The sequence below is a fragment of the Oreochromis niloticus genome, linkage group LG19 (assembly GCF_001858045.2).
Source record: "Oreochromis niloticus isolate F11D_XX linkage group LG19, O_niloticus_UMD_NMBU, whole genome shotgun sequence".
Lineage (NCBI taxonomy): Eukaryota > Metazoa > Chordata > Actinopteri > Cichliformes > Cichlidae > Oreochromis > Oreochromis niloticus.
The window spans coordinates 11,961,411-11,989,118 of NC_031983.2; the positions used below are offsets into that span (position 1 = coordinate 11,961,411).

At 40.1% G+C, this 27,708-nt stretch overlaps 3 protein-coding genes across 4 annotated transcripts in view; 2 read left to right on the forward strand and 1 right to left on the reverse strand.

Moving 5' to 3' along the window:
- Nucleotides 1–1,338, forward strand: part of prkcha (protein kinase C, eta, a) — a 28,363-nt gene extending 27,025 nt beyond the window's left edge. The window contains exons 13-14 of the mRNA XM_013276303.3: nt 543–689; nt 801–1,338. Coding sequence (XP_013131757.1) covers nt 543–689; nt 801–950 — 297 coding nt within the window. The 3' untranslated portion in view covers nt 951–1,338. The remainder of the gene's footprint in view (nt 1–542; nt 690–800) is intronic.
- A 4,993-nt stretch (nt 1,339–6,331) lies between these two features.
- On the forward strand, nt 6,332–21,245 carry hif1aa (hypoxia inducible factor 1 subunit alpha a). 2 transcript variants are annotated; one of them, XM_005477038.4, is made up of 15 exons: nt 6,332–6,659; nt 14,812–15,005; nt 15,320–15,471; nt 15,748–15,832; nt 16,493–16,602; nt 17,337–17,539; nt 17,741–17,847; nt 17,984–18,131; nt 18,283–18,632; nt 18,730–18,938; nt 19,051–19,173; nt 19,291–19,532; nt 19,629–19,728; nt 19,824–19,914; nt 20,006–21,245. In XM_005477038.4, the coding sequence occupies exons 1-15, from the start codon at nt 6,628–6,630 to the stop codon at nt 20,167–20,169; spliced, it is 2,310 nt and encodes a 769-aa protein (XP_005477095.1). In that variant the 5' UTR covers nt 6,332–6,627; the 3' UTR covers nt 20,170–21,245. The 2 variants fall into 2 exon arrangements, with proteins under 2 accessions (XP_005477095.1, XP_005477096.1); XM_005477039.4 differs by having other exon boundaries at nt 14,815–15,005.
- Nucleotides 20,467–27,460, reverse strand: LOC100693638 (serine protease HTRA2, mitochondrial). Its single transcript, XM_003453084.5, has 8 exons — nt 26,736–27,460; nt 24,983–25,187; nt 24,667–24,861; nt 24,520–24,552; nt 23,138–23,246; nt 22,932–23,001; nt 22,752–22,847; nt 20,467–21,854 (listed from the first exon to the last, which is right to left on the reverse strand). The coding sequence occupies exons 1-8, from the start codon at nt 27,197–27,199 to the stop codon at nt 21,689–21,691; spliced, it is 1,338 nt and encodes a 445-aa protein (XP_003453132.1). The 5' UTR covers nt 27,200–27,460; the 3' UTR covers nt 20,467–21,688.
- Between the last annotated feature and the right edge of the window lie 248 nt (nt 27,461–27,708).

Genomic DNA, 27,708 nt, shown 5'->3' on the forward strand with positions numbered 1-27,708 from the left:
AACCCAAGGTCAGACTATCCAATGCTCAGAGAAACTGGGAAAAAACTCAAAAGCTACATCTCATCTCTACAGGCCTAAGTTGTTGTGTTAAATGTTAAAGTTCATCATAGTTCAATTAGAAGAAGACTGAACAAGTATGGCTTGTTTTGAAGGGTTTCCAGGAGAAAGCCTGTTCTCTCCAAAAAGAACATGGCAGCACAGCTTAGACTTGCAAAGTTGCATCTGAACAAACAGACTTCTGGAAAAATGTCCTTTAGACAGACGAAAATGGAAATGTCTGGCCATAATGCACAGTGCCATATTTGGAGAAGCCCAAACTCATAACAACTGTCAAACATGGTGGTGGAGGGGTGTTGATTTGGGCTTTTTTTTGCAGCCACAGCACCTGGGCACCTTGTAGGCCTTGAGTTCACGATGGACTCTTTATACCAAAGTATTCTAGAGTCAAATGTGAGGCCATCTGTCCGACAGCTAAAGCTTGGATGAAATTCGGTCTTTAATTCATCAATTGGTTTTAATTCATCCGCATTTTCTCTTCGCAGCTCTTGACCAAAAACCCGGCACGGCGTCTGGGCTGTGTGCCCACGGAGGGTGGAGAGGAGGCTGTGACTAGCCACGCTTTCTTCACAGATATCGACTGGGAGAAGCTAAATCGTAGAGAAATTGAGCCACCTTTCAAGCCCAGGATTGTAAGTCACATGATTCTATTGGTGCTAAATGATAATAGGTGTACTCACCAGACATTACGCAGTGTATGACTTTGTCTCACATTCTGACTGTGCTCTATTGTTGTCCTCCAGAAAACCCCGGAGGACGTCAACAACTTTGACCCAGATTTTACTCAGGAAGAGCCCACGCTCACGCCCATCGATGACCCTATGATCACTTCCATCAACCAGGAGGAATTCAGAAACTTTTCCTTTACTTCACCTGAACTTCTAGAGAATTAAGACTCTGAGACTGATCCGCCAGCAGTCGTGCGCTCACCCTTACTCTTCTCAGTGTCTGTGCATTTGCCTAAAACATTTTCCACTGGCATGTAAAATACGGTGCTGACACATTTCCCAGAGATATAACTGTGCGAAAGTGCCAAGCAGCCAGCCAAAACAAGCTTGACAAGGACCCGAGCTGCACCTGAACTGTAAGAACTTGTACCTCAGACCCAAGTGTGGAGTGTGGCCAGCTTTTGAAATAACATTTAGTTTTGGCTTCATTGACACATTCATACAAGTGTGTATGTACGTGTGGACAGGATGTATTTTATTAAGTTGTATTGTGATGAAATTGCTTCTATTTACTTCAAATGAAAAAGCACTTTTTTGGAGCCCAGTGGTCTGGTTTGTGACTCAATTTCTGCTCTTTTACTGCTCAGAGATGGGAAAAAAAATTGGGAGCTAAATCTGCTGGAGATTCCCAGAAAAGTTACACAAATCCTGGAATGATTTCATGCACAGTTGGAATAGTTTCTGAGTGATGCGTCTCCACTCTGGAAAAAACACAAATTCACACAGAAACTCAAAATAGTGAGCTGCTCCGTCCACTGTTAAATAAAGGGTTAAAATCACCTGAAGCCTGAATATCGTCAGTATATCGGTTTCGAAAAGAGATAACGGTTGAAATTGGGTTAAAGGATCGAATTTCACTGAACTCAATTCCCAATAATAGAGTATGTGTGTTTTTTATTTGTGGCCCGCACCCAGTAAGAAAAACTTGGCATCCGTCGCAGTGATTCTCCATGTAAATTGCTCTGCCAGGCATGTAGACGATGATGCAAGATTTCATGTGAGGTGAAAGCAGCTCGATGATTCATGGTAACTGTGAAATACTGAAAAGTCTGTAGATTTCACAACACTCTTAGTATATTGTTTAACTGCCAGAGTCTTTGAAAGCTTCCAGCACTTTCTGCAGACCTGCTTGGTTAAGTGAATTCAAGTTTTGTTTTTGTTCTTTGTTTGTTTATTCTTATCCATAAAAAATATAAGAAAAACACAAAAGTCTTGAAAGTTAAACCCTGCAGTTCTGTGCAGTGCATCTAGTGGAGGGCCTTCAGCGGTGTATTTTGTCAAACCAGCAGAGAATAAACAGGAAACCACACAGCGTCACTACTGTCGCCTCTGCTAGAAAAAGGAAGAAACAATAAGTGATGCTTATTTTTCAGGGGGGTGACATTGAGTTCATATATAAATGCAGTATTGTATACTGCATGATGTTGGAAATAAAAGCAAAAACTTAAACAAAATGACAAAAAAGAAAAGAAAACCTTGTGTTGAGATGAATCTCTTTCCTCCGGAACTTGCACAGTCTTCCTGTTAGTTTGAATGAGGAAGTTTGGGTCTCGACATCTGTTTATCTCTTCAGCTGGGTGTCCTGTGGAAGATTCTGTCTCTAAATACTGCACATTAGCAGCTTAATACTCGGAAATGCCTCAAAATGAAGCCTCCTATGCTTTCCGAGCACAGAACAAACCTTTTGAGCTAAGGAACCTGCTTGAACCTGCTATGGTGATGCGGTTTCAGTCCAGTTCCCCCCTCTGAGGGAAGCAACACCATGAAATGAAAACAAATTTCTATGAGTGATTACCTCTACCCTTTGATGAAACATATTGGAGTAGTTGTGCATGATGAAAATAGCTCCATCCGTGTGGCATGATGAGGGACTGGAGGCTTACATGAGTATGGCCTCCATAGCAACCCATCTCAACCCAAAGAAATAGCTATGGTGACAATTCTGCCCCACTCTCCACCACCATCACTAAAACACCAAATGCAGGAAGATCTTTTGGTAAAATGATGGCGTTTTAGCTACTAAACTGCACTGAAAACTTTCCTGGTCCAGCACAACTTGTTGCTTGTCTATACATTTGAGCCAGTGGTGTGTCACAAATCTCTTCCTGTTGCGGTTCAAACCCCTGTTAAGCCTCTGATCACTCATTATTTAGAAGAGCCTTGATGTGGACTTTACAGCAGCCCACTAATCTACATTAAGCTTTCCCTAACAACGATGGTCGAGATGTGCTATATAAAGCATAGGACAGTGGATTAAAAAACTTTGCTTTTTGTTTATCCTTTGTTGTGCCTCAGTTTGGCAGCTTTCCCCCGGTAGTGTCTCAGTGAAGGAGAGATTTACGAGCTTTCCTTCAGCGTTCATTACTGAGACTTCCTGATAGCTGCCAGCAGTGTCTCTGCAATGACTGATTGAATAAGTGTTTGACCCTGCTGTCCTGTGCGTTTGATTGGTAACCCCCCAAAGCAGCGACCGATAATGGAAAAAAAGTCTCTCTGCACAGACGTCACATAAGTAATTCCCTATAGAAATCTATAAATCAGTAGCTTCATTTTTGTCAGTAAATGAATAGGAAATGGCCTCATATTCACTCTGACCTATAGTTAATATAAGATCATGACTCATAAACTCTTAGAATTTACTTAAAGTCATTCAGACATCTGTTCAGGAAACTGCTTCTTATCAGATGGTGTCTTTTATAACAATGACAATGCAATCTTCCTTTTGCATTTCAACATTTCTCTTTCAGAGCTGTGTTAATGCTGTTATCACACAGCAGTATTTCCTTAATGCATTCTTATATAAATGTCTTAGTTTTGTTGCTCGCACTAAACGCATTACGAAAGGCTAATCTTGCATTGTTTGTTGGCACATTTTATGCTCAAGTGTACAACAAAAAAGGTGTGGCTAACACCACCTCTCAACTTCCCGATATCATAATGTTAATTACAGTGTGGAGATAAGTAAGCAGGATCTCCAACAGCTAAGTGAATTTTAAAGTGAAAGGTCATTGTTGACTTTCAAATCGAATAGCAGCATTACGAGTTAGGCAAAATAAACCTGTAAGCTCGGTTAGTGTTGCCGAAGCACATATTGCACAGCTATGTTATAAAAAAAATCCATCTGATTTACATCTAAAAGACGCAATAGGCATATAAAACACACACACACACACAATTAATCCTATGTGGACATGCACGCATTACTTTTAACTAATTTCCTCAGGTCTCTCTAGTTTCTAGGTCTAGTAATAAAGGATTTTATCAGGATTTAACTTCAATTTCCACACTTTTGCCTTTTTTTTGCCTTTTTTGCCTTGTGTAATAAATAAAAATGTAACCCTCCCAGGTTTGTTCGATGAAATCAATATGAACCGTCAAGATAAAGTTCAATTCAGGGGCGTTGTGCCACACACCCTTCATCTAACGAGAAGTGACAGCAAAGGCTTTGTCTAACTATCGTGACCAGATGCAACTATCAACATGTAAGGCAACACAGGAAAGAATAAACTAACCTGCGACTAACTTTTTCTGTGATTTAGAGGTTGAGAACAGAATCGTTAGTCTGCGAGTTCATTAGTTTAGTTTAGTTAGTTTTTGCTGTAATTTAAGTTATTTTCAGAGGTGATTTTTCTGGTTTCAGCTGAGTTTTTATTTTTAAAAATATCTACCATTTTCATTATATGTGTTTTATTATTATTTATTATAATATGGATAGTATTTGTTAAACACAATCTTAGGAGTGAACCGTTGGTATAGAGGACTGTTCAAAAAGATGGATGCAGACACTCACTGTTGTAGATCTCTCCTGACCTTCTCCGTACAAACTAATGATCATTTGAACCAAAAATGTTGGTTTTTGGACCAAAAATGTTAATCTTCAATTCATCATTGCATACAACCTGTTACAACTGATGTAATTTGGCACATCTCAGCGTTTTCTCCCTATTTCTCTTCCTTAACAATGGCTTCTTGATAGCTACCCTTCCACTGAGACCATTTCTGATGAGGCTTCAGTGAACAGTACATGACTCAACTGAGGAGTCAGATAATCCTCTGTAGGTCCTGTGTCAGGTCTTTGCTGAATTTTTCCTATTTCTTAAAGACACGACTTTCAGATATTGTTGCTATGATATACCAAGTTTTCAGCAAATAGTTCTTTGGAAATCACCGCTTTGGTGCCCATCAAACTGCGTTATTTTTGGCATTTTTAACAGCTCAATCTTTAAATATAACTAAAAAACATGTTTTTGTTACAGGCTGATAGTAACAAAACAATATAAAAATTTGAAATTTGAAAACAATTCGGTCAGGTATAGGAATTGGATTGTCAATGAGTAAAAAAAGCAGCCAATGTCCAAAGAGAACCTTGGAAAGACCTTCACAAAGCCTGGAGAGCTATTGCTCAAGACCACATTAAAATTTACAAGAAAGTCTGTCTCCTTGGAAACAAAATATAAAGACATGAGAGATGACTCAAGGCTTTTACACTGTACTGTGCTACAAAAGGATCATAACACATTGTGGTAATTGAGGTAACTAACAAGCCATAAAGTAAAAAATACAGACTCAGTAAATATATTTGTATTTTATTGGTACATACAGTGTTGTAGCAATGTGAAAAGACTAAAGTGAAAGCCATTTGGTGTGCATTATATTATGTTGCATTATTATGTTGTGTAATAATGGATATTATTATATTGTTATGTTAGCTTTTCTAAGTACACAATATTATTTTAGTTATTTTTCAGTCCAGTTATTTACAGTTAACCAAAACGTTTTTTCATACATAGTTTCCCCCTTTTGCTTTTCTTTTACTGTCATTTTTCTTTTCCAAAGTAAAACTGAATCACAGATTTCGATAATTATTATAAAATGAATTCCACAGTGGTGAAGGAGGAGAAGTCTGATTGGACAGAAATATCCAGAGCAGTGGAGGAAATTTACCAAGCCCGCCTCCAGGACCAAAGAAATCCTCATCTGCCCTTGAACTTTTTAACTTATAAAGTCTAATAACATTTCAGAATTTTTCCTGGCTCAGACTCAAGGGGCGACACGACAGTAAACTTATTATCAACGCACAATAAAGCAGTGATTCTGATCAGTTTTTTGTTTGAATAAAGAAACTCGAATATTATAAAACAAAAAAAATGTTACAACACTGATGATTTTTGTTAATGTCAGTCCTTTGTTGGGTGCTAAAAAGCCTTTAATGAAATGTAACTGCATATAAAAATACTGTTGCATAATAATATTATTGTTTAGGCTTAAATACAATGCTGTGACACTATTTGTGGTATAACTCACTATGACTGTTTATGAACAGCTTTTGTAAAGAACTCTACATTTAACACCATTTAAAACAGTGCTGTTTTATTTTATTACATGTGTTTATTTACCGCAGAGTGATATTTAGCTATTAACAGACGCTGTTTGTCTCGCTGTTGTAGGCTCTTCTTTAACATTACAGCAATCTGTCGTTTGTCGGTGGGACGATTTCCTGTGCGCGTCCTCGATGAAAAAAAAAAAAGAAGCGTGTGACTGCGCGTCCCCGGAACGGAGGAGGAGTGAACACCTCTACTCTGAAGCAACATTGTCTCGGCAATTGAACGTCTCTCCAGCGTGGCAATATTTCAGAAGCAAAGTCGACGGAGGATCTGCTTTTAGCGGTCGAGAGTTTGATTTGTTGAACTAAATCCACAAAGAGAGGACTCTTATGCAATCCACTTGAGGATTTACGGACTGATATCGGTAGAAAATCGTGGGATTTTGGTTCATTTCTCGACGGGCCCGAACACAGCTCTATACCGATAGAGAGACTCCACACAGGTCTTTTCGTCCTGAAATGGACACAGGAACTGTACCCGAAAAGAAAAGGTAAGAGCAGTGCCGGCTAATGCTACGTATGGGCCCAGTTTTTAAGCATAACTGGAAAATATGTGTCTCTATTTAGCGTTTGGTTATTGTGAGACCTGCGACACTGTGGCCTTTTTTTCAAGGTTAAAGGCTAGTTTGGTGTGTTTCGTCAAAATGTGTCGGCTAGCGGCGCTGTTAGCAAGCGGCTAACGCCGCTAGCCTGCAAAATGTAGGTCAACCTAATAAAAACTTTGTCAAAAAATGTTGAGTTAACAGGTAAACAGCATCAACTGGTCACTACCCTTTACATCAATCTAGACTTAGTATTTTTTTACTTACTTACGTTACGTTAAGTAAGTGCTACTTAGCCAGCAACGTTTTTGTTTGTGACCATTGTTAAGACTTCCTGCATGCAACATGAGCGTTATTTACATTTGTTTTGAGTGTGACACTTTGCTTATTATATAGCTTATTAATAGTGTATCACTGGTGGTGTACTGTTTGGACTTTAGGTGCCAACCTTGACACTTCAGTGAAAGGCTGCCAGCGCTCATGTGATCAGTGTGGTGTGCGGTTTCTGCTGTAACGTTGAGGCTTTTTTTGGGAGCAGGCCTTGGTATGAGATTTCTGCGTATGGATTTGTGGTTAACTATAAAACCAGAAGAAGGCATAATTATCTTATTTTGGAAAGCCTTGTAGAATATACTGTACCCCCTCAATACTGAGCAATATCAATTGCACAAAATCCACCACCCCCACCAGAGTGATCAACTTTAATAATCATCAGAGTGCCATAATATCATGTTAGTGGCTAGTAACTTTTATTTTTACAGAAGCCCAATTGATAATAAGTCTTCATTTGGAGGTCTGTGTGCTAGAACAAGAGAAAGTTGATAAACCATTTTGACATAAATAAGTTGAGTTGTATCTTAAAAAATAACTAATTCATTAATGTTTAGGTAAAATACAAAAAAACAAATAAGTATGGCTATTACAAGTTATCAGAGCCCAAAGGTGTGTGTGATGGAAAACGAGGATTTTCCAGCCCCAAACGGGCCTTTCTGGGTGAGAAGCACATTATTAAACAGTCTGTCACCTTACTTTTCAGAAGTCAGTGCATACAAAAACAAACAATCAGTCAAAATAAAATAATAACACCTAATATTTAAGGTTGGTATTATTTTTAAGTAAACCTTACTTAAAAGTGGTTAACACATTTCTGTCACAGGTCTGGTGGCTAGAACCTTTATTATTAAATGTAGGAAATCCTTAACATTTAGCCACTGTAACCATTACTTTCCCACAACAAATAAAATGTGTACAACTGTAATACAACTCAACTGCACAGGGATTAATCCAGCAAGACTACTGCAATATGTAGCAGATTTTCATGGGTTTTATTGCTGTGCTTGAGTGAAAAAGTGGTTATTAGTATTGACTGTAGAAGAGGATAACTTGCCTCCACTCTGCAGCAAGCGGATTATTCATCTGGGCCTTTCTGTCATTCTTGGATGTTCTAAAATAGGCAGACAGGTGATGAGATTATGCTTCTGTGTATAAAGCTTAGATTAGACTACAAAACAAACAGAGGATAAAAGATGGTTATAATGGTAACAGCAGTCACGAGACCAAAAAATAGTCTGATGAACAGAGTGAATCCTCAGATTAAAAACACAAAAAAACACCAAAAAAGGTGGTCATAAGATGGTGAAAGTCATGAAAGTGAAAACAACCTGCAGGTAGGCTGATGGCAAAATAGTAAGAATAACACTGTTTTCAGAAAAGCTTGCCATGTGTATATGCAGTTGTCTTTAAGGAAAACTTGTTATGTGTAATGATGCAAAATATGGTGGGAGGATCTCTAAAAACGGTTGGTGAAACATTTGTCAGAACGACATTTTTGAAACATTGGCAACTCAACATGGGTGCAAACTGGTTTAATTGAACATCCTAAAAGGTGCACCGGGCTGTTGTTGAGATCTTATCATGACTGTTGTGTTTATCTGTTACCTGCGTAGTTACATAAGGAAAGTAACTGTGACACTGGTCACCCTGTAGATATTTTTAACAAATGAATACTCCATTTCCAGGCAGTCACCATATTTTAGTGTAGATTGCATTCAGGGGCTTTGTTTATTGTCACCTAATTTGGAGTTTAGGTGAAAGGCTGACATGTAGATTAAAATGTGTTGAAAAAAAATTCCAGTGTGCAGTCTGGTTTGATGCAGATCTGGCTGGTGTCTGTGAGGTGCCTTTGTAGTATTACTTCTGTCTCATCTCTTAATCACTAGGGCTTGACGTCAATAGGAGTGGCCAAATGTCTGTGTGTGTGTGTGTGTGTGTGTGTGTGTGTGTAACAATTCGCTAGCTTGTAATTTCCTGGTTCCCTTGAGGGATTCAAGTAGCAGGCTAGTCTGAACTTGAAAGAGAAATTGGGTTACTTGATAATATGAAGCATAGGGGGTGTGTTTGTTTTTGTTTTTTATGGACTTTTTTGTTTTGGTTTTTCCAAATAAGTCAAAAAATGTGTGCTGAAGGCTCACATTTATCCAACATTTGAATAAACATTCACTTCAGGCCCTCAAAGCTTTAATTGTGATGACTGATTTTCTTAAAGCAAAAAAAGCACTTTACAGAAAAGTAGAGGAAAGCCCCTGCTGGGGTTGTGTTGTGAACTGTTGTATAAACAATGGATCTCTATCCATATTATATTCTACTTTTATATTTTGGAAACTTGAGGTCACAAATAGCTCTATGGTTTGCTGTAATGTAATTTTACTTTTTTGGTGTGAAGGGCAACATGTCGCACATGAGCAAACGGTAAAGTCAGTGATCTTTGCCATGTGAGAAGGAGCATATAAGCTAAATCATGATAATTTCACATTAAACAATATTTGTAGTCAAAGCTCTACTAGAGCTTTGACTACTAGATTTATGAAAGGCCCATTTTTTAATTTATTATTTCATGTTGTCATTCCAAGTTTGATTTTTGTTTTTTTTGCCTTTGAGCACGTTTAAAATCGAAGCATGGTCAGTGAAGACACGGGAAGCCAGTGCAAGTTCCGTTGGTTTGAGGTTGATTTGTAACGTCCACTTCTGGTGAGTCAGTCAGACTAGAACACCCAGAAGTCCTGCTGAGTGGCTCTTGTTATCAAAGCTGCAGTTGAGTCAGTGGGTGTTCATGGAATAAATGTAATCAGCTGTAGTAGTAGTTGTTATGTGCTCCACAAATGGAGGTGATTTGAGTTAACTATGGCTTGTTGAAATTATTTTAACTTGAGGTGAAATTACTCTTTTTTTTTTTTTTTTCTTTCTTTCTTTTTTATTTGTAAGCCTGGCACCACTCCTGCCAACTAGGAACAGGAAACCGAGGCTATAGTTCACATAGGCTTTTAAAAATTGGACAAAAGAATTTTGTGTAAGCAGCATGAAAGCATGGATCCATCCTGCATTGTAGCAGCAGTTCATGCGGCTGCTGGTGCTGTAATAATGTGGGTGATATTTTCTTGACACACTTTATACCCCTTAGTGCCTTACATTGTTTAAACACCACAGCCTAACTGAGTATTGTTTTTGACCCTGTCCATCCCTTTATAACCACAGTGTATCTATCTTCTGGTGACTGCACCTTGCAGGATAATAGGCTATTTCACAGAGCTCAAGTCATGTCAAACTGTACTCACTGTACTCTGATGACTTCCGCAGTCACGAGATCTCAGTCCAGTAGAGCACCTTTGGGATGTGGTGGATTGGGAGGATTTGCATGATAGGCAGCAAACAAATTTGCAGCATCGTGTTGAATCTGTGCCACAAAAAATTAAATTTTAAAACTAAAAGGGGTCTAACCCAGTACGAGCAAGGTGTGCCCAATAAAGTGTCTGAGTGTGTATTATTACAGTCACCACAAATGTTTATTCAGTTTAATGTTTGTTTGTTTATTTTATTCAGAAGGCTCTTTATTGGACAGAATATCACTTTTCTAATCCACTGCTGTGTGCAAAAATTTTAAAACCCAATAAGATGTGCTAAGATGACACACTAACAACTAAACACACAGGAGTTTGTGTATGTTTGCGATTTACAAAAATATTACGTCATGTGGCTATTATGCAAGTGATTAATTTGACTTTTAAAGGAGTTATTTTGAGCCCTGTTCTGATTTTCTCCCTACATTGGGCAGTGTTGTTTCTCCAGAGCTGGTTATATAATAGTTTGGTGTCACACTGAACAGGACGGAGTGTTTGTCTTTACAAAAAAAAAAAAAAGGTACAGCCTCTAGTAACAAGATTTATAGGAAACTCTGCTAGCATTGTTCACACCGAATTTTATTGTGGATTGTTTTGTTTTTCTATTAAGCTCTACTCCTTGGCTACAAGCCAAATACATTTTGTTTATGTAATAGCGCTCATTCACAAACAAGTCTAAAGTGAGCAATACTACAAAATGTGACTGCTGTGGGGCAAGTAGAGGGCAGCTGGGCAGACATGACCATGTGCTTTAATCCTGTTGCATAATGATGGCCTCTCTGGTGGCCTTTGTTTTAACATCAAGTGAACTGGGTGTTCCTAGGGAAAGATAAAAGCTGATTTCAAGCTTGGAAATGGTGGAGGCGGTTATCAAATAGTAGCGGTTTTAGATTTTCGTAATTTAGCGTCACAACTGAATTAGAAAAGCACAAAAGTGAAGTAGGTGTTTGACTATTGTCCAAATGGAAAACTTTAGAAACTGTCTGCTGTTGTTTATGACTTATAAATTTACTACTTCTCTACTGTATCCTTATCAGTGGTGCTTTTAAATGTTTCATAAGAGGTACACAGTACTGTTCTGTTCAGTGAAGCCTTAGGTAAATGAGATAAATAACCTTTGTAATGGCTCTTTATTCAGTAGGGTTGTATTCTGGTGCAGTATTACTTGTCGGCTTCATTTGGACAGGATTTGCATGAGGACCTGATACAACAGAGTTCGCCACTACAAAAGAAAAAGCTTATGGCAGGCTAATGGTTCAGTCGCGATGAGCTGCTCAGCAAGAGAAGTTTCTCAGTGTGTGTCCTGTGTTTAAAGCCTTGTTAACCATTTGTGATCATTTAGTTTGTAATGATAAATTGACCCAATTAATTGAGTAGGCTGGAGGTGATTGTGTTATGCATACTGACAGAACTGCTCTTATTATGACCAGATATCCTGGCTGTGTCCAACAGAGTTTACAGAGGGTGTTGTAAATATTTGTCCATGGTATTGACAATAGTAACGGTGGATGTGCATGCGTGTATGGGTGTAACTGCTGCTTGGCTTGAAATCTGTTTACAGTACATATAAACAATCTTCAAGAGGTTTACTCTTGGTTAATACACCACCAAAGTCTCAGTTTGTTACTTGATATTGTTTTAGTTTTATTCAAAGTATTTTGATGATAATGTGCATTAGTTTTAGTCTCGTCTAATCCTTTTCCTGATTTCTGTGTTTTTATTGTTTTGCTGCTGCAGCTGTTTTTGTTGACATTTATGATGGTTAGGGGGTGATATGCTGGTGTATAGTGAGGTAAATGGAAAATGCTCAGTGTCAAATGTCCCTCTGCTTTGCAGTGATGCAACAGATGGAGTCTCCTCAGTAAATATAGTTAGCCTTATCTTGTCCCAACTCTGGCTGTTTTAACAGAACCGCTCTCTCTCTCTTTGCTTGTCCACTCTGCTCAGTTTGCATTAGCATAACCGTGGCTACCTGCGCACTTCATTTGGAAGATGATTAACTTGTTCACTAAAGTCCTGAATGCGCTCTGGGTTTTGGCTTGAGTTGAAAAATTGAGTTCGGATTTCTTGGTTGGCAAGAAAGAAAGAAACTGAGAAAAAGTACATTTAATGTAACACACGCCCCAAAAAAAACATCCTAGCATTTGCTTTTAAATCCAGGCAGCTGCATAATTGCTCATAGTTTATCCTACCAAGCTTCATCTTGGTAGTTTCACTGATGCTGCATGTAGCTAGGTGAGACTTTTAATTATAATAGTATTATTATAGATAATAAACCAGCTTTTTTCTGCTTGTGCAGTTTCCCCCTTTTATAAAAGTCCATACTCAGTCCTCTTGCAGGCTGTAACAGGTTTATTCCACCTTGAGCCAAGATGAGTAAGAGAGACCTTGATTATCAAAATTTAGTAAAAGCTCTTTTTCTTCTTTCAAAGATTTTGGTTTCAAGAACTTTGAAGAACAACAAATGCATGAGGTTTCAGAAACCTTAAATATTTGTGTCATCAATATTAGCCAGAATTACCTTTATAATGACCTTTGTCATACTCAAGCAGCCCTACTTCATCATATACTTTTTAAATTGCTACAGTTAAGAAGGGGCGATAATTGGAAAAATAATACAAGGAAGTGTGTTACTAAGGTTTGTGGGCCACAATGTTTTTGCACTGATTTAGTCAATTCTCAGGAACTCTGGATGAAACCATTCTTCCAGAAGATATTCCCTTATTTGGTGTTTGGATGAAGAAGATGGAGCCCTCTCTTACAAGTCGGTCCCAAATCCCTCATAAGTGTTTAATTTGTTACTGTGACCACAGCATACGACTCACATCATTTCCATAGTCATCATACCACTCAGTGACCTTCATGCCCTGTGCATGTGGGTGCTGTATCCTGAACTTACCCTAGGATAGAAATAATCAGATGATGAATGTATGTATTGACATTGCCCCAACATTAAAGAGGTGTTGGCTTCCTCACTGTAGAATTCAAGATTCTCTAGTTTATATCTACATGCATGGTTTGCCTGGTGAGGAGTGGAGGAAGCAGGAAAGAGATCGTGTACATGTGTGGATTGGCTGTTATCCAGTATGGTTTTGCTCTCTCTCTCTCTCTTTTTTCCCTGGGTTCAAAAGTGGTCACTGCATTCATGTTTAGATTTTCGTTTGCGCAGCTTTGTTGGGAGATGCCTCACATGTTTACAGACTGCTTTTCTTGCGCTCAGCACCGTGTTTGCAACTTCCCGCGGGACAAATGCCTTGCCTAGACTTGTGCAAATCCTTCTGCCCCAAAGGACTAATTACGTTGCACAGGAGTTTGCACATATTATATAGTTGATGGAAAAAATGCATCCTCACACCCTGCCAGGTGATTTGATATACAGTAGGCTAATTTTAGTTAGCCGGCCCCTTTTCTTGTTGGACAGCCTCAAATAACACCATGGCCTTGGTCAGTGCTGTAAGTGCGTAACAGATCAATTTCAATTAGGTGTGTGTTTCATAGCCAAGGGCTTTTGAGCTTCCATCCATTCCATCCATGACATTTCCTTGTCATGCTGGTCCAGTGTCATCTAAATGCATTTGGGTTAAAGTCGAGCAGTGTGGTTGACAATTAGGATGATGATTTTCCAGTCTGTTTATGTTTGTGGTCATACAAGAATCTGTATTGCACAACAGTGCAAATAAAACACCAAATCTGTGCCTTGTTGAATGTTTCTCTCTCCAGTTGAATATAAAAATAAGAAAATGTTGTTGGGTTTTTTTAATAGTGGCTTTTGCTATTTTTATCACTTTAAAGATTTTTGGTGTTTTAAAGTACCGTCAGCTCCTGTGATTTTTTTCTTTACAGTCCTCTGAGAGTCCATTAGGCAGACCTTCGATCACTGCCTGGATTAAATGTAAGATCGAAACTCGAGCTACGGTCAGCAGAAGCAGTCATGAGCCACTAACATAAATGAAACTGTGATCATTTGTTAGTCCTGGTAGGTGAAGGTCACTCGCAGTGTGTCACTGTGTTAGTGTGCTTGTGTGTTTTTCCCTGTGTTGGTGCAGGTATTGTCATCTCTCGTCCCCATAGATCGGTTGAACCAGGCTTGTAAACATCATGATGATTGATGTTGCACTGTAGCTTGGCCGTGCACCAAGAGACAGGAGAATCTATGACTATCCTCCCAGCCAATCACTTTGAGTGGGAGGACTCAGTTTCTTTTGGTCAACAGCCAATAAGATTCTTGCAGATAGCCATGCATGTAAATGAGTCTGACGGGGGGTCTAGACGGTGGCTTGGCCGTGAGGTTGCTTGTTGCAGAGTCCAGCTGCCGCAGCATTCTCTAGACACTGTAGACTGTAGAAAGGAGGGATGTCAGGTCTAGCAGTGTGCATAACAAACCCGGTATGTGTCCGAGCTGTGGCTGATCCACTACCTTTGTCCAGCAGAGCGACCTCAGAGCGCAGGAAGGAGAAATCAAGGGATGCAGCACGATGCCGGCGTGGGAAGGAGTCAGAGGTGTTTTACGAGCTGGCCCAGCAGCTGCCCCTGTCCCACAGTGTCAGCTCCAGCCTGGACAAGGCCTCAATCATGAGACTCACCATCAGTTACCTGCGCATGAGAAAATTGCTTTCCACTGGTCAGTATCTGTATGTTATTCTACCTAATGATGAGCAGTTCAGCTTTGTGCACAGTTGTTTCTTTACACTCTTCTGATTATTGAATTGTGCAGCCATTGTTTATGTCATGTAGCCCCATAAGGTTTCAGTTACAGGTCCATAGTGTAAATTTGAATTTGATTTGTTTATAATAATTAGGAAGAACGTGTTAGGGTATAATAATAGGATATTTCCAAGTCATTTGCCTGATCTCCTTTTCCTTTGCTCCCCCCCGCCCCCCGCGTCCCTCTACCTCATATTCTCCCTCCTCTCCTCCTCCTCTTTTCTCCTTTAGATGAGCCACCAACAGAGGAAGATGCAGAGCTTGATATGCAGCTAAACAGCTCCTACCTAAAAGCTCTGGAGGGCTTTCTCATGGTGCTGTCCGAGGATGGAGATATGATCTATCTCTCCGAGAATGTCAGCAAGTGCCTCGGGCTTGCACAGGTTGGTTTGATTTGACCTGCTGTGTCAGAAGGGAGAAGCACAGCAAGAGATTGATCGGAGGAGACAAAAGTGCAAAATTCAGGGCGAAGGAGTTGTTGCGTTGACTGTATAATATAGTACAGTATTTTCTACAGTTAATTTTGTGCAAATACAGATCTGAATTGTGTGTCTTTGAAATTAAAGTGATTTGAAATTTGGTTCATGAGAGAAAAAGGTTAGATCCTGTATTTGTTAACTGTTACTAAGCAGTTTTGTCTCTCTCTCTGTACCCTGCAGTTTGACTTGACTGGACACAGTGTGTTTGACTTCACACATCCCTGTGACCAAGAGGAGCTGAGGGAGATGCTAGTCCACAGAACAGGTGAGTAGTGTCTCTTTATGAAACCTACAACACAGAGGAAGGGAGAAATAAACAAGCGCAGCACTGTGTCAGGTCAACCAGTGCTCCAATTAGCAGGAAGTGCAGTTCAATCTGAGCCGACAAATTCATACCAAGAAGCTGTGAGAACAAGCAATCATTTCCTCTGTCTATTCCTGAGGTCAGCACGATCAGTGAGGTCAGAGTTGTGCGTATGTGAACCTCAGCGATCTTTGCAGTTTACGCTGCCACATTTCTTGTTTTTCACAACAAAATTTTAAATCTGTTTCATGTCAGCTTATAGTTTTGTGATTTTAGTGTATCACAAATTGTACTTACACCTGTGGTTCATAACATTGGTGTGACTGGTAATTTGTTAGCAGTAGGTTTAATTGGAACCCACACATGGTTCTGTTCTGCTTTGCTTTAGACTCACTGCACACTGATGTTATCTGCACTTATAACGGCTGGTAGCGGTGCAGCAACCACTTTTGCACCCTGATGTCTCCTGTATGCAAACTGGCAGTTGCCCAACACTGAAATATGAAGTTATAAAATAGAGGCAGTAATAAATGGAAGTGGTCACCATTGAATCAGCATGTAAGAAGCAGCTTCCCCCTTTTTGTAACTGTGGCTCCATTATTCCTGCTTCTGTGATTTCAGGCTCCAAGAAATCCAAGGAACCAAATACAGAGCGTAGCTTCTTTCTGCGGATGAAGTGCACCCTCACGAGCAGGGGCCGCACTGTCAACGTCAAATCTGCTACATGGAAGGTAGGCTGTGGTGGGAACACACTTGCAGACATGCCATCAGAAGCAGTAATGTAATAAGCGATAATGTATTTATTTGTGTTGCCATTTCCAATGTGCGTTGTTTATCTCAGTTTGTCAACGCCACGGCTGCTGGCTGAGTCAATCATATTTCACAGAACATTTTAATAAAGCCTGGCCTCCTTTGAGGCTTTAGAGCATGTCATACTCCAGGACAGCTGGACCACTGTGCTGTTGGCAATAATAAAGCCACGTGATGACAGCTATTGTGGGCTAAAGAGCAGGGAGGAGTGATGAAAACAAGACTAGTAAGCAGCTGTCCACGTGATGTCATTTTTGTAGGTCCTGATGAGTGAGGGAGAATAAGGTCAGCGTAGCTTATGATCAATGTGTTTGAAAACTAGTTTGCATCCATAAAAGTGAATGATGCAAACTACATTGAGTTATGGCAGACAATGTTACTGTGTGAAGGAAATGAACAGTCGTGTGACTCTTAATCTTAAATTTGCAATGCTTCTCATTAACAGATTATGTCAAAGGACTGAAACTAAAAACTAAGTTGTGGTCACACAGAATACAAAAGTACTTCCCATAATCATCACACAACTGTAGCACAATGGCTAAAATGTTGAGTGATTCATTTGTTTGAATATACTCCTTTTTTCTAGTTGAAGTCACTTCAGGTGATCTTTATGGTCTGCTTGTAACCTTTGGGGTCTTTGTTGTTCCCCCTGCAGGTGCTTCACTGCACAGGTCACGTGCGCGTTTATGACAGCCCAGCCGAAGAGGGCACCAACGGACAAAAGGAGCCACCTGTGCCCTACCTGGTTTTGATCTGCGATCCCATCCCACACCCCTCCAACATTGAGGTCCCTCTGGACACCAAGACTTTCCTCAGCCGCCACACAATGGACATGAAGTTCACGTATTGTGATGAGAGGTTAGTTTGCCAGTGGGAGTAAGTCTTATATGCTTAAGAGCTTATACAGGGATCAAATTTAAATCAGCTTCTTAAACCTATGTTCTCGCTATTGGCGCTCATCAGCATCGCCCTCTCTATCTATTGTAGTGACACAGAGCCATCTAGTGCTCAGTGTAGGTACTGCAGAATTCAATCTAAATAAATTGTTTGTTTTTCTAGGATCACTGATCTCATGGGTTATGATCCAGAGGACCTGTTGGATCGTTCTGTGTATGAGTACTACCATGCTCTTGATTCAGACCACCTTACCAAGACCCACCACAACTGTAAGCATAAACAAAAATCTTAAACATAATTGGATTTAAAAGTCTAAAACAGATGTTAGCTGTTTAATTTGGCCTAACTAATTTTTTTCTAATCTCTCCTCTTTTGTTGTGTTTTGTTTTTTCCTGATGTTTTTAGTGTTTGCAAAGGGCCAAGTCTGCACAGGCCAGTACCGAATGTTGGCTAAGAAAGGAGGCTTCGTGTGGGTGGAAACACAAGCCACTGTCATTTACAACAACAAGAACTCCCAGCCACAGTGTGTTGTCTGTGTCAACTTTGTGCTCAGGTACACTGAAGTCTCACTGAAGTCATTCTTTCAGAGGAAACACTCTAATCCTAACCCTTACCCTTAGGTTTTTTTTTCATCTTTTTACTTGAGATACAGTGGTAGTAATTTTACAGCAGCGTAATTCCATCGTGTCCTTCCTCTGTTGTAGTGGCATCCAGGAGGAGAAACTGATCTTGTCAGTGAAGCAGACCGCAGATGTGAAGCCGGTAAAGGAGGAACACCAGGAGGAAGACCAGCTTGTAGTCGAGATCAGCCAGGTCGAGCTCTCTCCAGTCCAGCCAAAGAAGGCTGAACTGGAGAAGGAGGAGGAAGTGCAGGAGGAGGAGGAGGTGGTGGTGAAAGGCCCAAAGATGAACATACTCAAAATCCTTACTGATTCGGCAGTCACCCAGCTGCCGGTTAACCTGTATGACCACCTAAAGGGAGAGCCTGAAGCCCTCACCATGCTGGCACCAGCTGCCGGAGACACGATTGTCTCCCTGGACTTCAGCTGCCCCGGTTAGTGCCCGACTAAACATACTTAAACTTCTTTAAACAACATAACTTGGTTTATTTCTTGCTAAATGAAACCATTCTGACTTCTGTCTTCCCTCAGGTACAGAATCAGATATCCATCTTCTGAAGGATGTCCCTCTCTACAACGATGTAATGCTTCCCTCCACAGATGACAAGCTGGTTCTGCCTCTTTCCCCTCTGCCACCCAGTGAGCCTCTGAATGTGTCCAGCACAAACTCTGAGGATTCAAAGTCTGAGAGCTATACTCCAGCCCAGTCTACTACCACAACCAGCCACAGGCCCCCAGTGGTAAAACTGAATTACTATTTTGTTGTCAACATTAGACATTGACAGTTAATATTTTTAACTACTCAGTAATATCTGTTGGAAAAAAATGACCTTTGACTTCTCTTCTTTTTAGCCCGGCAGTCCACTGGACTTCTGCTTCCCCATGGATTCAGAGATGAACTCGGACTTCAAGCTAGACTTGGTTGAGAAGCTATTTGCTATTGATACAGAGCCCAAAACGCCCTTCAACACACAGGTAGTAAATCTAGAAAAAGCATAACTTTTTACTATTTTTAAATTAAGTTAGTCATGAATCACATGAACACCAGTTTTCTGTATTCTTATTCATTTGACTTTTTTTTTTCCTCATAAGGAAATGGAAGACTTTGATCTGGAGATGTTAGCTCCATACATTCCCATGGATGATGATTTCCAGCTGCTCAGCCTGCCCCCAGGAGAGCCTTTGTCTTGTGGATCAGTCAAGTCCCTCGAGAGTACTCCAATCCACAGCTATCCCAGCTCCCCCTTCAGTGCGCCAGGCAGTCGCACAGCTTCCCCAGCGCCACCTGTGGAGCCTGTAGATGCTCCTCATCCTCCCACCATCTTGGCAAATGGGTAACATCTCTTAAACTTGTTTCTTTTTTTTGGCCATATTACATTTTTATGACCTTTTTTGGAGGATAGCTAAGGCCTACTTTTTGTGTGCTGCAGAGCCCCAAAGTTGGAGAAAGAGGTGCCGCTGAGGACCCTCGCAGTTCAGAATGCACAGCGCAAAAGAAAAATTTGTGACCTAAAAGAGATTATTGAACAGGTTAGTCCTCAGCATATACACATAGTCGGTATAATCTGACTTCTGGAAGTGGGACCGTCATTATTTATTTATTTATTTTTTTCATTCTTTCTCAGGGAACTTCACTCCAGGAGCAGGTTGAGAAGGGCAAAAAGCTGAAGCCTTCAGGGTCTGGTACAACCAGGACCATCGTTCTGCTGTCTTCAGGTGAATAAAATAGTTCTTTTTTGTAAGTAGTGTTAACTGTGTTACTTGAAATTGAACATCAGAGATTCAACTGGGTCTTTTCCGATCTTAGATTTGGCAAGTCGCCTGCTTGGCAGCACTTCAGAGGCCACCAGTTCCTCCTTCGGCCTGCCGCTCCTCACCCGCGACGACTGCGAGGTGAACGCACCCTTACAGGGTCGTCAGTACTTGCTGCAGGGGGAGGAGTTGCTTCGTGCTCTGGACCACATCAACTGAGTTAATATTTAGCCTGCTCACTGCTGGACTAGACTGGACACTACAATTTGTTCCTCACATTGTCAACCCAACCCCCAACCCCCCCCTCCAAAACACACACACACACGTTTCCAAGACCTCCCACCCCCACTGCCCCTTATTTATGTATCTGTATGAGTTTATTATAGTTTGGCTGCTGTTTGTGCACATCTTGTGATATTTGCAGCATTCCACCGTGACAAACACCATAGCAGCAATTGGGTTTAAGTGCGAGCGATTCAGGCATCGTGTGATGTCCAGCTGTCCTTTCTTGGTTAGTTTTTTCTTCTTTCCCTCTCTTCCTGGGAGTTTCTCAGCACACGGCGCCTTGACGGATGACCCATTCCCAGCTGGTCACCACAGAATCTGGCGCCACTGCCAGCAGTGTATTGTAAGCTTCAGTCGCACAATTTATATTTTCTTAAAAAGAAAAAATATTACCAGCAATATATATTAAGCCTTTTTAAAGTAGTTTTAATGGGGTTTGTTGAACAATTGTATTTTTCCTCCCATACTTGTATGTTGTAGTACTCGTACCTAATAAGATGTCTTTAGTCCAGAAGTATGAATATATTGTTTAAAATATTGTTTAATAAATGTTATCTCAATTTATTAGCTATCAGTCTTTGAGGTTAATACATGAAATTGTGTAGCAGTCCAGTACATGTCACTTTATTACTTTACTGTAAGTGTGTGTTACTGTACATATACCAGGGAAATTCTATTTTGCTCATTATGGCTTCAGAGTGCTCAATGAAATCCAAATAACCTCCTCACGTTTACTTCTCATGCAGGATTGGCATTTTAAACATTCATGAATTGAATTCATGTCTTTTTTTTCCTTTTTGGTCCTTACTGTGTGTGACATACTCAAAGCAGTTCAAATCAGTGCGACTTCATATGTTACTCTCATCATCGTCATCATAGCGGCAACATTTGTGACTTCTGTGCTCATGTAATGGTAGTCAGTTTAATACCATTCATCCTTGCCATAGTGTTGGGTCTCTCTTGCTTCCTTTTGCTGTCCTAACAACATTAAATGGCTTTAATAAAGTGCACCCTCTCAGGCTCCGTGAGCTTTTATTTTACAAATAATGCATTTTGGACACAAATCATTACAAGAGACACAAGTTTGGCTACTCTGAGCAATAAGTAAGAAAGTAGAGGTAGAATTCACTGAGAACCCCTCCATGAATAATCAGTCAGCATGACATGGTTTTTACCATTTAATGAAAAATGGCACCATGAAGACTGCACCAGTGTAGTTTTAAACAGGTAACACTTACTGTGGCTAAAATGCCTACACATTCACTGTAAGCTGACACCTCCAAAAGTTAGTGAAATACTGGAGAATATAAGAAAACTTTTACATAAAATCAATTTATTAAACAGCAAACATTTTCTTTTGAACACAGTTACTGTAAGCATTCACAGTTTTCTGGTATACACAAGCTAACGTCTCATTCTGGCCAGCGGCTGACATGAAATAATGCGGTTTGCATTAATCTATATACTCGGGAGTTATGTGAAGGCGGAGTAACTCTTGTCCTCGCTGCACCTGCATAGTGATTTTGTCGCTGCTGCGGACGGCCTGGTAGATCTCCTCTGAGGTGTTCACTTTGGCCCCGTTTATCTCCAGCACAATGTCTCCGGCTTGCATGCCAGCTCTGAAACAAGTCAGACGACAATTATATACCAACAAAAAATGTTAAATATTTTGTCTGCTTTATCTACAATCTCCAAATGTCAAATTACAGGAGAGGTTTCCTTCGAAAGTTTGAAAGAGACCATGTTGAAGTGATCGTTAAAATAAATTTACTTACCTGTATATTAGAAATAGTGTTGCATGAGGTTAATGTAAATGTAAGAGCTGGTCAACTTGTATAAAAATAAACAACACAAAAATAAATGGTTCAACAATATAGAAATTCCTACACAAAACAGACCAGAAGTTGAATTTTTTTTAATTCTGCAAATGCTCAAAAAAACAAGTGTGACACAGAATATCTTCAGAAGTGACCAAGTAACAGTAAAGAACAAATGGCAAACGTATATCTACGGCTTTAAAAACAACAAACATCTACAGATATGAATCATGCGATTAACACACACACACACACACACACACACACACCTTTGCCTTTTCTTCACACAGATGAATCCTGATGTCTCAGTGCAAGCCTTCGCACGTTCTGGTTACTGTCACTTCTGCAGTTTTCCGTCACATTATTGTGTCTCCCAAAAAACTTCCATTGTGTTTGTGAGATTTTTTTTGTCTACATTTATTCTGTTTTATTCAACTTCCATTTTGTGTTTTTCATTCATTTCCTGGTGCTTTCTAAAGTTGCTGTGCATTTGAACTCTCAGGGCCATTGTAAATACCCCGTAATACAGCAATAATGACTAAAGTAAGTGTACACAATGTCACTAAAAGTCTGTACAAACATCTCACATATGCCTGCGTCTTAATTACAACCACAAACACAAGTATTAGATTAAAGCAACCTCAATATAAGTTCCTGAACTGGAGGAAAGAAGCAGCATCCTTTATCCTTTATGCTTACCTGTAAGCTGGAGAGCCCATGATTACCCTGTGAATCAGGATACCGTGAGTCACATCCGGAAAAGATGAGTCTCTCAACCTCAGCTCAGCAATGATCCTAAAGGAACACACGGAAAACACCTTGTTTTAGATCAAACACTGCGCACTGCTGCTCTAACAGGGCATCGCTTGCTACATTTACCTCTGCGTCAGCGTCAGCATCATAACACCAATGTACCGCTGCTTCGTCTCATCCTTATGAAACCAAGTGCCTGGGAGAGGTGAGAAAAGAGGTGTGAACTTCATGAAAGACTGCAGGTTTTCTAACATATTTTTATAACACCATGAGGTAGAAAGCCACATAAAAAGATGTGATGCATCGCTTTTAAATCTTGATCGTTTTCTTACTTTTTCTTTTGGCTGCTTTCTCCAGAAAAAGCCTCACATGATCAGATGGAATTGCAAAGGAGATGCCAGCAGTAACCTTCATGGTGTTTATACCAATGACTTCACCATCCTAATAAAAGGAGAGATAAGGCACTCTGATATGCGGAACTATGAGATCAGGGTGTGTGCTTCGACTGTCAAAGTCCATTTAGTCAACAAACACCTGGCGCATCATCAACTGAGATGACTTGGCCATTTAAATTGTTCGGGCTAATCACATCAACCCCACACTCTTAACAGACTGTTGACACAAGCAAAGAAATCATCCTTCAGTGGGAAGAAAGAGCAAGTGAAGCCATTTTAATGATGCGCAAATACGAATAAATGTGTCTGAAAATATGATTACTCCTTCATCAATTACAGTAAGGAACAAATGCAACACATTTGAACAAATGAGGCAAAAAGACTGCATTGTTCCTATGTGAACAGTATGACAAGTAAATGGAGTTTCAGGTTTGTGATTATATCATACAAAATGCCAGGAAGGCTGAAGATCAGCAGAATTTTTCAAGGGTCAAGGGAGAGCATTTTAAAGGGATTACTGACCAACAAATATGCATCTTTAAGGTTTTTAAAGGCTGCTTGTGTTATTATATTAGACAGTACATGTTAGTTTCATGTTTGTTGCAAAACATCTGAAAAATAAATGAGATCTTTTCTTATTGTATCTCGGTAAGGGTCACGCACACAGTATAAATTAGCCGATCACCATTACAAATAATTAAAAACCTTTACAGCATGTGTCGCTCTACAGCAGATTATTCCTTGTTATTATTTTTTAGTACTTTCCATTTTCATTACATTAACACCAATATATTTGTTCCATTTATATGACTAAAAGTGTTTATTTATAGACTTGTTTTTATAACCAACAAATGAGAGCCACTGTAAAGTGAAGTATAGCATGTATAAAGCTCTGCTGAAGTAGCTCTGGAAGGAAAAATGGTCTGGAATTGTAAATGTTGAGTAGGTTGGATCTAGGTCTGAGGCATTTGGCCAAAGGATCTACTTCTTTCACCAGGACACTGAGTGCTTAATGGGTGTGCTCAGTAAACACTCAAAGTATTATCACGGTTTTAGTTTCTGTGGTGTTAGCCCAATCAGCATGTGTTTGTATATACCTGTGGCTGAAATCAAAGCACATTTTATGACTACTTACTGGAGAGCACTTTAATTCCAGCACTGCATGCTGTGTGACTTAAAATAAACACTTCAATAGACTAGAATACATCAATCGGAAACAGGCTGCAAGGCAACGGTTTTGCTACTGTATTACATCAGAGAGAGAGAGAGAGAGTGTGAGTGTGTGAGAGTGAGACACACAAACAGGACTTGTGACTCACCAGATTAACGAGGGGACCTCCAGAATTTCCAAACTGAAAAACAATTAGTCAAATGTGGCATTTAGAAACACGATAGGAGACGCCTGAGTCACTGAAAATACACTATCAACATATTCCAGTTTAAATATATTCTATTCAAGTACTCACATCAATGGTTGCATCGGTCTGTATGTACTCCATGTTGGAGTTGGACAGGCCCAGCTCCTTACTGCCTCTCTGCACTGAGCTGACGATCCCCGATGTGATTGTATTTCGTAACGAAAACGGGCTTCCCATAGCAACCACAAACTCTCCCTGTCGGACGTCAGACGACTGGCCGAGTGTGAGAGTGGGTAACGGGTTCTGCATATGTCAGGAGAGAAAGAGCATCTGAAATAAAGCTCTTTGTTTCTCTGTCTGTGGTGAAAGCACACATGCTAGTCTAGTTCCTTTCACTGAGACTGGCCCCTATTTTCTTGCTCACCCTCGCAGAGATTTTGATGGTGGCGATGTCAGTCACAGGGTCGACATCCTGCACGGTGGCATTATACGTCTCTCCATTGGTGAGCTTCACACGGACACCTCGCTTGTTGGCTACAACGTGGGCATTAGTGACGATGAGACCATCGCTGCTGATGATAAAACCGGAGCCGTTTGACACTGGGACCTCTCGCCCTGAGAACGGGTGTCTGTAAAGTAAATGCAGCTTATGTTACTGAACCTGGTTCATCAGGGTTAGTTTATCATGGCAGGAGATACAGTATTGTGCAAAAGTCTTGAGTCACCCCTCATTTCTTCATGTGTGTCTAGGAAAATGGAATATAAGTTCCTTGTTTTTACTGAAACGTGCAAACATAGAGTTACGGTATATGAGGCAAAAACAGTGTTTGTACAGTTCTAATTAGTTTTAAAGTTGATATTTGGTGTGATCACCTTCATTCATCAACACTCTCCAAGTTCTCTTGGAATTTTTTTGTAGTTTTCAGGAATAGTCTTTCTGTTTTTCTATTCAGATATGCTTGATTTTGTTTTACATCATTGTTATACTAAAAAAAATAATAATAAAAATAGAACTGTCAACAATAATAAGATGGATTGGCAGATGCTAACAGAAATGTAGCATCGAGATCTGATGCTACTCTTATGTTTGCGATTCCATAAATTTTGACATCCCCAACATCACAGGCTGAAATGCAGTGCACTGTGTTTTAAAGATGCATCTCTCAGGTCTTGTGTCAGGTCTTTGCTGGATTTTGTCTTCTTTTGACTTTCATTTAGACAGACTGTTAGACAGGCCTGTCACTTCTTCTTCTTCTTCTTCTTCTTCTTCTTCTGTTTTTTTTAAAAAAAGGAAGCGTCTTCCACTTGTCCAGGTTCCTCAATTTTTTTAAGGACACACTGCTGAGATGTGTCATGTTTTCAGCTAATAGCTTTTTGGAATCATCTTGATTCAAAAATACTACTTCATGCTTTTCAAACTGTTATCTTTGGCATTTTGCATAGATTCAGTTAAAGAAAAAAAACACTATGTGGTTTTTTTTTTTGACAAGCTGCAGTAACAAAGTGCCTAAAAACACAATTCAAAAACTGGTTCTCAGGCAAGTTGTCCATTATTCCTCCAATGAGTTAAGTGCCTTTTTAAATGTCACTTCAGCTTCATGCTTCAGCTTCATCGGCCAGCATTAAGTAGCTTAACAAACAAATTTAAAAAAAAAAAAAAAAAAAAAAAAAAAAAAAACTCTTCTGGAAAAAGGTCAGGTAAAAGGACTGGACTGAAAATAGGTAAAAGCAGATCTCCTTTATGAGAGCTGTTGCTCAAGGAAAACACACACACACACACACACACAGTAAAAGGTTATTGTGACACAAACAGTAAAGGTGGGGGCTGACTGTCAGGACTTTACCTGATTCCACTTACTGATAAAAACAAGACTATCCACTGCTAAAGTATATCAGCAGCTGATGATATTTTTTGAAAATAAAATCACAAATGCTTTGGGTCCTTTTCTGTTGCATCTGTAATAAACAAAAAAAGAAAATGCCCCTTTTCTCGTGTTTTCTGGTACATCTCCGGGCAAGTAAGATCAGCTTCTAGGACTGAGTGCTTATCTCCAGTGTGTGCTCACAGCTGTCTGAAATCTTGATTTAGGAAAATAACCGAATAAGTCACACACAGACACAGAAAACAAACTCACTGACATTTATTACCGTCAATGGCACCTCTCTAGTTAACTCACCTGCCCACGATTTCAATGTACACCACAGCTGGAGTGGATTTTTCCACCACATCTGCGATGAAGTTGTACTTAAATCGGGGGCCGTCTGGTTTGAAGGGAGAAGCGCACTGAGCCGATGGGAGGATGTGCTGGAGAAATCCCCGGGATATTGCCACTTCTTTGTCCCCCGTTAGGTCTTTTTCAGTGTCCAGAAGCGCAGCACCACAGAGCCCCAAACCCACCGACACGGAGGTGAGCAAAGAGGAGCTTCTGTTGCTGTCCCGACCGTTTCTTCTTCTTCTCTCCCCAGCTTGAGCTCTCCTGTCCGGGCTTGTGTGTCCTCCTGCAGCCTCGTGGTTACATATCACAGCAGAGGAGACACGACTGACTGTCCTCTCAGCTAACGAGTTAAGTCCTCGGGTCTGACACCAACTTTGAGTCCTTAATGCTGAAAGAAAGCCCCTATTGACAGCCGCTGCTGCCATGTTGCATCACTTTACTCGCTCAACGTCGGTTTGAAGACAGCCAAAAAGCACTTTATATCCCAATGTTTGCAGCAGTCTGTTATTCACGCGCCTTCATTTAAAGTGTACCGTTATCTAGCCCAGTTAGAATAACGGAAATACACAAAAAAATTCTCCACCTATTAATTTTTAGCAAAACACCCTCAACACGGTAATGTCACTAGTAGTTTATGATTGCGCCTGCGTGGTAAGACACTTTCTTCTTCGGTGCTGTTTTTTCCTCCCTGGACTTTTGTGGCTTCTGTACTCATTACTGCCCTCTGCAGGGGAGAAAATGTAGAGGTTAAAAAAATCACCGAACTATCTGTGAGTTACAACAGAAACGGTCAGGTTTGGCGTATTTTTTCATGTATATGCATGTTATCAAGATAGTAAAATTTATTTATTAAGCGCTTTTTACAGAAAAACTGTCACAAAATGCTGTACAATAAAAAGAGTACAATAAATAAGACCTGTGCATACTAATTGCG